This window comes from Aedes aegypti, unplaced genomic scaffold, assembly GCF_002204515.2.
Source record: "Aedes aegypti strain LVP_AGWG unplaced genomic scaffold, AaegL5.0 Primary Assembly AGWG_AaegL5_hic_scaff_602_PBJ_arrow, whole genome shotgun sequence".
NCBI classification, from domain to species: Eukaryota; Metazoa; Arthropoda; class Insecta; order Diptera; family Culicidae; genus Aedes; species Aedes aegypti.
The window spans coordinates 6,438-16,970 of record NW_018736283.1 but is presented as its reverse complement, the minus strand read 5'-3'; the positions used below and the strand labels follow the sequence as shown (position 1 = coordinate 16,970).

Below are 10,533 nucleotides of genomic sequence, written 5' to 3'. Positions count from 1 at the left end.
TAGACTCAACTCACCAGCATCTTCTATTTTGGACATCCCGGCTTTCCCAGCGACAGATTTATTTTTATCCCCGGCCGGCTTACGGGGTTTCTTCTGTTTGCTAACAACTTCCCACTCGTCAGACATGATTGGGTTCTTCCTGTATACCGAGATAACACCACACAAAACACCAAATTTAATTAAGCTTGAACAACTTTGCACTGCAAAAGCACTGATAACAGCCGGAGATATACTTCCGTTAACAAAAGAGAACCAATCGAGAAAGACTAACACTTTAATTCGTCACAAAAACAACAGTAAGCAGTGAACTCTTGCGCCAAAATAGATACCCAATAGATTAACAATGCTTTTCACAAGATACTAAAACAGTCGAACTGGAAATTAGCGACGAAATTCAGGAATCTACACCGGATAAATGCTACCAGATTGCAAAACGATGCTCCGCGACGGACAACTGGACAGTGTTTTCTTTTTCCTTCTGGGAACGGCGCGCGGTTGTTTTTGCTTTTGCACAACACTTTTGACAGTTCCGCTTTGGGCTGCTTTTTCGCAAACTGATGACCCAGCGGGTGATCCAAACACTGAACTAAAAAATCAGAGCAAAACATTTTTGGCAGAGCTCAAGCGTATGGCGTAATTTTTTACGATGGTACACCCACCCAACCCCTTCAGCGTTATGAAATTTGTGAAAAAGCCCTACGGTCTTTCACATCGGCGTCCAGCCACTTTGAGCCAAACGTGTATATAGAAGTATATAGAAGTGATTACAAGCATAGTCAACTACAGTCGGAGAAAATATATTAAAAAGATATAGCTTCAGAATTGTATTATTTAGGGCCCATTCACAAATTTCATAACGCTGAAGGGGGTGGGTGGGTGTCCTCGTGCTGTTACGGCTCATACAACATTTGTAAAACATTCATACAAAAGCGTTACAAGGGGGTGGGTGGGTGTCTAAAATGGCCTTTTTGGCGTTATGAAATTTGTGAATAAACCCTTCCTGAACGCAAGGTTTAAAAATAAATAAAATATATATAGGAAATTTTAATCATCTTTTAACTCAAGTGTGTAAATTTTTGAAACTCACTGGGATTACTGAAATCACATTCGCTCTGTTCTCAAAGAAAAAATTATCAACCAAACATTTTGTTTACATTCATTCATTCGTCGATTTCTTGTCGAACATAGTAAAATAATTGACAAATTTATAATAATTATTAAAGTAGTAATTATTACTACTTAAAACAACAACTTTTCGCCGAAATGAGTTCATCCCCGTACTCCGATGAAGACAGGTAAAATATGTTACACATAAAGTCTTTATATGTTACCGAATGTTGACTTCACCGTTTTAGAAAAGTAGATTTCAACCCACTGCTGCTGGCGAGCGGAAACCGAAAGAGTGCATTCCTCCCGTACAAACCTACGAATACGGTTCTCACCAATTTGCAGCGCGGGAACACCGAGGCCAGCATTCCCAGCGAAATATGTCTGAACTTTCATGAGAAAACCGGCCAAGGGGAGATTACCGAGGAGCAGGTCCGAGCAGAGAAATCCGTTGACCTGCCGGGATTCCAACCAGTACACGCCCTTGCATTGGGCCTGCTACTATGGCCAGCTTTCGTCGGCCCAAATACTGATCAAGTAAGTTGATTTTCTGTTGTAACAGGGTGGCCAAACAATCGCGAATTTCGGGAAGATCGAGGAAAATCCGGGGAATTTGATGCTACTGTTGCAGGGCTGGTAGCAGGTCTTTAGAATATTAATTTTGAACAAGGTCTCTAGAGTCATTGCTAGCAAATTCTAGAGATTCCTGGAGTCTTCAGACACTATTACACGACTATTCCACAGTCAACCAGCTTCTGAGTTTTTTTTTTCTATCAACGAGATTTTTAGCCCTGTGCTAGTTTTTCTCGGGACTAACGGCTTTACTTCCCTTCGTCACTATGATCTTTTTGAGTCATAAGGGACTATCTCGGGATAGGATTCGATCCCGGGTCCTCGGAGTGAGAGGCGCAGCTTCTGATTCTAAATACGTTGGACGATATGATTTCGACTTAGGTTGAGGTAGGAAGGGGTGGTTAAAATGAACACCTTAAGGATATCATCTTGTTTCTGATAGAAAAACGAGGAATTCGTCTAGTTCTATCGCACAACCATCAAAAATAGGATTGTTATCTACGGCAGCGACACAAATGCAGACTAACATAGCTAATTATTATGAAAATTATTGGCTTTTTTCGGTGAATACAATACCTATACTCAGAGTGAAAGGGAGTAACGAAAGTAATGAAATGACAAGATGGATACACTGAACGAAAACTTCAGTCTTCTATTGAATGATTTGCAATTCACTTGGCTTTAAATCTTCATATTCCTCAATTTTGAATGAATATAGAAGAATATGATGCGTCTACCAGCTTATGAAGAAGAATCATCCAATTCTGAACTGATTTTCAGTTTACATCCGTATGACAGTTGGTTGTCAGTTGAGTTATAATAACACATATGAATAACATACAAGTATTGACAGATTTTATTATCTGCCATGTTCCAAACATAAAAATCATTCAATTATCGTCTAAGGTGTCATTTGGAAAGCGAATGATTCATAGTTCCAAAATCACTCCTGAAAATCTTCTCTTAGTATAAATATGGCGGCAGTGGTGTGGTTAGTTCTCCCAAAGATTAGGCTTTTCTCCGTGGTTTTTACGATGGATTTTACAGTACAGGTAATTGCCATTTGTGATGAAAACAACCCATTTTTACTCGTAGCACATATTTATTGTTTTAAGGTTCCATATAAAAGGATTTTGATGTGGGGCACAGCAGTCGGCTGATGTTCGCTTCAGGCAGGCGTTTTGCAGACAAATTGACATTTCCTTGTGATAATGCTTAACTTGACAATAAACTAAATAAATTTATGAGTGAAATCATCATTAAACTGCACTTATTTCGTACAATTCGAAATTCTTTTAAATTATAAATAACATGCAAGAGGGATTGGTTACATTGGTGTATGTAACGTAGCTAAATTTTCACATAAATGTAACGTAGCTAAATTTTCACATATTTTTAATCGCTAGCAAACAACGGATGTTAATGTTCATTTTGCCAGCACTATGTGGGTAAAATGAAAGCTGTTGGTGGTAAAATGAACATTATGCAAAAAACGAGAGCTAAACAAATATTTCAGAAATTTTCGTTGCGTAAACCGAATATAAATATATCTTTTAAGGATTATAATCCATTCAAACAGAAACCTAAAGGTACCAGATTTGACATCATATAATAAAGAATGTTCACCTCACTGAAAAACCGCAAGACCTCCGAGCTAAAAGTTACGTCGGTTCTAATTTTCAAACGTGGTTTTCTAAAATCTTAGTTTTCGTTGATATTAGCACTTCAAATTCTCGCATAACTTCTGATCTCGCCTAAAAGCCATTGGTAACCATGTGTGTAGCTCATTGTTTCTGAGCATTTGAATGGATTTTCATGTTATTTAACAACGCTATAGGGAAGAAAGGATCATTATCTACCTGCCCGTGATGTTGGTTTGGATGCTTATTCTTTCATTTTCTCAGAAACAACGAGCTACACCACGTGGCTACCAATGGCTTTTAGGGCGTTATCTCAGAGTATGCGAGAATTGGCCTCCGTATCAACCCGAACACTCCAATTTATGCTCTAAATCGTCCGTGCGTGATAAAAACGCCAAGCCTCGTTGGATAAATGTACGAGGTGTGCTGAAAAAAAACTTAATTCTCGCATATCTGAGATAACGCTCTAAAAGCCATTGGTAACCACGTGTGTAGCTCGTTGTTTCTGAGCAAATGAATGATTAAGCATCCAAACCAACACCACTGACAGGTAGAGAATGATCCTTTCTTCACCATAGAGGTTGTTAAATAACGTGTAAATCCATTCAATTGCTCAAAAACAACGAGCTACACACATGGTTACCAATGGCTTTTAGGGCGAGATCATAAGTTATGCGAGAATTTTACAGTTGTGAGTGGCCATCCTGGTTGCAGGTATTTCTGTGCAAAATGTTTAAATATTGGATTTTAGCTGCGGAGCGGATGTAAATCGACAGGCCATCGATATGGTCACACCACTGGTGTTGGCCGCGGCAGGAGGACATCACGAGATCGTTAGACTGTTGCTTCAGAAGGGTGCCACGGTGAACCACATGGACGTGATAGGGAATACGGCGCTGATGTACGCTGCCGCAGGGAATCATCCTCACACGTGCAATGAGTTGCTGAACAAAGGGGCCAATTTTACCGACACCAATGAGGATGGGGAAACGGCCTACAGCTTGGCCGTAAAGCAACAGGCTAATCTTTCGCAAGCCGTATTGGAGAATTATATATCGACTTTATTGATGTCTTAGACCGAAACTTGTGGCGGGCAAAATTTGCCGGATTATTTTTACCGAATGGGATTGTGTGATAATTTGTACCTGGGTGTTTGTAAAAAATCGTTTATAAAAATCGTTTCATGTTATGCTTGTTGTTATGAAGTGGGATGTAATATTGTGAAATCCTCTGGTTGATATCGTTTTTCCTCGCTATCCAGATTTGTTTTAAGAGACTTTTTCAACATTTTAATACAAGTCTGTTTTTAATGGATGAATGGAAGTCTCTTTTTAACTAAAATGGTCCTAAATACAGTCAAACCTTCAAAGACTGCTTATTTCTACAGGTTTTTGGTTTCGATATTTATTCTCAGATTTTTCGAAAAAAAGCGTCAAAAATTGATCGAGAGATTTCTTCATAGATTTCAATACTGGTTGAAATCTAGATAAACTCTGAACTACAATTTAGGAGGAAATCCAAAGAAATTCCTGCCTAGGTAATGATATTTTACTGAATTTTAACACAGCATCTGAAGTATCTGTTTTAAATTAATCTAAAAGCAAGAACCCTGAATTATTGAAAAACGCAGATTCTGAATATATCCTTGAATATGACATGTTGTCATCTTTAATGCACGTAGATTCTATGTTTTTTATTTCATTCGATGTAATATCAGCTCGTACCTTAGTGGTGATTCAAAAATATTCATATTTTTTATCTTAGTACAATTTTTCAGAGCATGTAAATATCTGGATAACACTGCGGAACACGTTTTTGTCTCTAGCACCAAAATACCGCTATTCACTTAATTAAGGGTTGCTGAATCCATTGCCGTTTTCAGAAATATCATAGCACGTCTAGTTTTTGAGATATCGACTGTTCAAAATGCTAAAAATGACTATTTCAGCCAACTTGGCATGCAAGTTTGCCAGCTTGTAAGGTAATATATTGGCTTAATTTGCCACAGAATTCAAACTTTATTGTGTATAATAATACTTATCATTAAAGTTTGTATTTGTATTGTGTTGTTGTATTTTGCCATATAGAAGAAACGAAGAATTTTGTAGGAGACTGCAAGCATGTTGAAAAATCGATTTAATCGAAATTTAATCGCGCAATTTCAATCAAAATTATGTCTGAAATGAAAGTTCAAGTTCTATTTTGCATGTTTGGTGGATTAGATTACAAAAAAGTTTGATAAATTGTATTTTAAATTTCATGTAAACATTAATAAAACCTGTGTTTTATACAACTTTGGCGACCTGTAGCTAAAAATTGTGACGTACTGGAACATTTCTGAGAATGGCACCAGATTCAGCAACCCCAAATCTACTAGAGACACATAATTTGATACTTGAGACACGCAAAAATGTCATTTTTGTTAACGCTGGTGTAACCCTTAACAATCCAATTGAAATTAGAACTGTGATATATTTTAAAACAGACATCTCAACCCATTTGTTTTACAAAATAATTTGCTATAGCATTGACCAAATTGTACTAACAATCAACAATTAATGCTATTCATTTTTCCATCCTTAACAATACTTTGTGGTCCCATCAAATCTCTACTGCCAATCGCTCACTCCCGTTCCTCTTCCTGCAAGCGCAAAATGTCGGCCTTATTCATAAAGTAGTAACTCGGCTGCCGTCCCTTCAGATCCTTCGAGACGCCGTTTCGCCCCGTTCTTGATCAGAATTCGGCTGATGCCTCCACGTTGCTGATTCCCATGGCGTAGTGGAGAGGTGTACGTTCCAGCTAGAAGTGACAACATTAAATTTAGATATTTTGTGAGAGTTCTCGATAGATTTGAAGCATACGTTGGTCTCCCAATTTTGAGAGTTGGCTCTGAAGTGAGTTGCTAAATACTCTACAATTTCTTCACTCTCCATCAACACCGCCACATGCATCGAACAGCGTCCTGTAAGTAGTGTATATTGATGTTATATGCTGTTAATGATTTTCAGTTATGTTGGGTTTATATGGAAATCACTAAGAAGAAATTTAGAAAAATGTCCAAATACGTTAGCATAAACTTTTCATCTCATAATAAAAACTCATTCTTTAAAAACTTAATGAAGAAAATTGCTGAAGAGAGCAATTCAATACGACAGGATGGGAGCAAATATATTCATGAATTTCTTTGCTTTTATTTAGCTTCATTAGAGATCTCTGCTCTGCAAACTTTATCAAAAATTTCAAACAAAATTAGTTCAAATAGTATTTGTTTCAAGGGGCCCAGAATAGCCGTAGCGGTAACGCGCAGCTATTCAGCAAGACCAAGCTGAGGGTCGTGGGTTCGAATCACACGCGGTCGAGGATCTTTTCGGGTTGGAAATTTTCTCGACTTCCCAGGGCATAGAGTATCTTCGTACCTGCCACACGATATACACATGGAAAAATGGTCATTGGCAAAGTAAGCTCTCAGTTAATAAACTGTGGAAGTGCTCATAAGAACACTAAGCTGAGAAGCAGGCTCGTGTCCCAGTGGGGACGTAACTCCAGAAAGAAGAAGAAGAAGAAGTATTTGTTTCTTTAGTAAATTCCTTCATCAAGGTTTGATGAATGAGTTTCGGCGCAGCTCCTAACTCAGCACACTTTCACCAAAATCCATCAATATCTGGTAAAATCTTAAGTTTCGTTCAAATTTATTTTTCATATACGTAATAACCCGATTTCGACAGCCATTTTGTTTACCCCCGATTTTGCATCCTTTTTTGACCGATTTTGTCAACCTAAAATTTATATTTATTTTAATCATACTAAGCACTTCAATACCGGCAAATTAAAATAAAATAATTCAATTTTAAGTACGTAGGCAATAGTTTTATTATACTAGCAATCATAACTGGTAAATGAAACTTATTTTTTCTTCACATTCTTATTCTTCTTAAGTGCGCATAGTAAGGAACCATTTTTCAACTTAATTCCTTACTATGCGCAGCAGTTATGAAAACGTTATTTCAACATACAATCAACACTCCATAGTCGACTATTGAAGGGAACCATCGACGCATCGACACCATTCGAGACTAGTGGAATAGAATGCTTTGGAAAATTGTTTCAGGAGATCATAATAGTAAGCGGAGGATTGAATAATGACGTCCATCATTTTATTTTAGAATGTCTACACTCCACCCCTCCCTCCCCTGTCACGGTTTTTACTAGTACCTAATGCATGCACTGTCACATTTAGTCGACTCCTCCTCACCCGAATGATGGACGTCATTTTTGAATGCTCTTTAACTATGAAATATGAATAATTTTTGGTTTTTTGTATCGTTCCATGAGGTCAATATCGAGCTATGAAACATCGACTCAGGAGGTTTAATCGTATTTGCAATATTGAAACGCCAATAAAATACTGATATTGATTTGCAATAGGAATCGTTCATTAATTACGTCACGCTTATAACAGAGCGGCGCTACTTTTTGATGTACCAATAAGGGAGAGGGATCGATAATTCCTTAATTTTTGCGTGACACATCTATAGGATTTACCCTTATTTGTTTTTTTCAAGCCCGGACCTACCAGAATCGAGACAATAATTTAATACCAACCCGCACCCAACCGAACAAAAGCAATTTAGTTTTTTTATATTTTCTAATGAAAATTTATAAACATTCAAAATTAATTTTCCTTCACACGCCAAAGGTGAACGCAAAAAAACGTGGGTTGCACTTTTGTATGTCGGTTTTGATTTTAGAAAACTAAGTTAATTACATATTTTGCAAATCATGTGATAATTTCGATTATTTTGAGAGTTACACTCAGCGTTCAGTGAGAGTAACTATCACGGATTGAATTATAGATAAAATTCACTTCACTTCACATAAAGCTTACTTTATGTTAAAGACATGCCACAATCCACTGGGGACGTAAAGCCGTATAAAGCAAAAAAAAAAAGAGGGGAACAAGTCGGAGCTTAAAAGCTAGTAATGCTTTTAGTAAAATGTTTCTCCTGTTATACTGAATTTATCAGGTGCGCAGAGTTAGGATCATTAATGTGCAGAATAAGGAACATTTCAAAAATGAGTGTGCATAGTTAGGAACACGGATACCCTTGAAGAAATTTAAAAATTTGCAACGGAAATCATTACTTAGTAAAGTTTTTTATATTTTTTCCTTATACATAAGATCAATAAGTATTTGCTCCCAAAATTTTAGAGTATTGTGTTTTGTTTTTAATTAATTACAGCTGATTGAAATTTGGAAGGCCTCAAGTGCGCAAAGTATGTGGCCTTCACGGTAGTTAGATTAATGTACTAACGCGTTTTTGACGTCTCTATAGTAATTTTCATATAAAACTACTTCGTCTTTGGGCTATTGTAAAAAAAGCCTAAAATGTCACAGAACGCTATTTATATGATAAGGAAGCTAAGATAATAATGTGAGATTACATTTTCATTATTTTTTTAAATAAATTTTGATCCGCCCCAATGCTACAGCCCAGATGAATAGTGAACCAATTCATCTCAAACAAAAAAGGAAGAAAAGGTAATAGACCAATCCAGTTGCCTGCGTAGTAGTGCAATGTTGACAAAAATTTCTTTGTTTGCTGTGAGAACTGTCACAACATTGCTTTTGTTTGCTGTGAGAATCCAAATATAAACAGAATTGCTGCAAAACAACCACTTCCTTGTTGGCCTGCAGTTGACCGAAAGCTCAATAACGTCGAACAAACATCGATACGTTTTCATTCTGAGGAAATCGACTGTGTAAGATTGGTTGTGCGTTAGTTCGTCGGGCAGTTTGCTTGGGGACCTCTATTAAATATTGTTTTTAAGGTGATTATAAAGGAAGCCAAACTTCGAATTTTCAAGTGCACAAGACTGGAGAATCTGACAAAAGTTTGCGTAAAAAATCAATCAAACTTCTTGCTTGCTGGTGGTGACCAACGGGATAAATTTTCTACGCGAGGCGCTGTTTGGTTCTCGAGTCTTGTGCTCTTGAAAATTCACCTTAAGCGAGCGAATTTTCAAGTGCACAAGACTGGAGAATCTGACAACAGTTCGCGTTGAAAATCAATCAAATTACTTGCTTTCTGGAGCCTGGAGGTGATCAATGTGATAAATTTTGATGCCGGAGCGGCGTTTTCTTTCTCATGTCTTGTGCTCTTGAAAACTTGAGGTGTGGTTTCGTTTTATAATCACCTTAAGGTGATTATAGATCGAAGCCACACCTCAAATTTTCAAGAGCACAAGACTCGAGAACCAAACAGCGCCTCGCGTAGAAAATTTATCCCGTTGGTCACCACCAGCAAGCAAGAAGTTTGATTGATTTTTTACGCAAACTTTTGTCAGATTCTCCAGTCTTGTGCACTTGAAAATTCGAAGTTTGGCTTCCTTTTATAATCACCCACAACCCAAACCCCAAGATAATATTAATAAATATTTTAGCGTTTAATGCTATATAAATTTGGGTGCATAAATATAAACTACAATTAAAACGATGAAATTGTCAAAATAATCCAAATAACAGCTTATATATGGACTTATTAATATTGTTGGTAGCAAATACCTGATATATTCCCTGGTAGGATACTAACCGAATATGTTTGAAAAATTTATTCATTATTATTAATCTTCGGACAAAATCTGAAAATACTTCCTGGGCGAATCCTTGAGAAAATGAATAAGAACCAGGAAAATACTCGACGAACCAGAAAGGAACTCACAACAATATTTGGCGAAATAACCACAGAAAAATGTGTGTTATTTATCGAAAAACTGTGTAAGCGGAATCTTTAGATTTATATTGCTTAACTTTTGGGAAAACTATTTGAAGAATTCTTGCACGAATGATTGAAGATTTCTCAAAGCAACCCTTAAAAAAATCGAGGACCTTATTTAAATTCTACCAGAAACATATGTGCTAGTAAAGACTTGCTTGGAAGATGTTCTGGAGAAAATTTTGGAGGAACGCCTTCAGAAATACAAGAAAAAATCTGGTGCGCATCATTGTAAGCATTACTGAAGGAGTTCTAGGACGTATCCTAAGATAGTATTTTAGAAGAAATCGTTGCATAATCCCTAGAAAAGTTTTTGGATGTATCCCCAAAGAAACGCTTTGAGATCTATTGTAGTATTACCTAAAAAGTATATTGAAGTATCGCTAGAAAATGGTTTGAGTAATTCTTGGAGTAGCTCTTAAATGAATCTCTGGCTCAG

At 36.9% G+C, this 10,533-nt stretch overlaps 1 protein-coding gene and 1 long non-coding RNA gene across 2 annotated transcripts; both read left to right on the top strand.

The window, feature by feature from the left end:
* The first annotated feature begins 1,257 nt into the window (after positions 1-1,257).
* On the top strand, positions 1,258-4,509 carry LOC110681250 (DNA-binding protein RFXANK-like). Its single transcript, XM_021857019.1, is given in 4 exon segments — positions 1,258-1,295; positions 1,356-1,569; positions 1,571-1,644; positions 4,072-4,509. Coding segments are annotated over 4 exon segments (645 nt in total). The 5' UTR covers positions 1,258-1,263; the 3' UTR covers positions 4,397-4,509.
* Positions 2,628-2,939, top strand: LOC110681251. Its single transcript, XR_002503137.1, has 2 exons — positions 2,628-2,732; positions 2,796-2,939. It is a non-coding gene; the product is annotated as an uncharacterized LOC110681251 (long non-coding RNA).
* Positions 4,510-10,533: the final 6,024 nt, after the last annotated feature.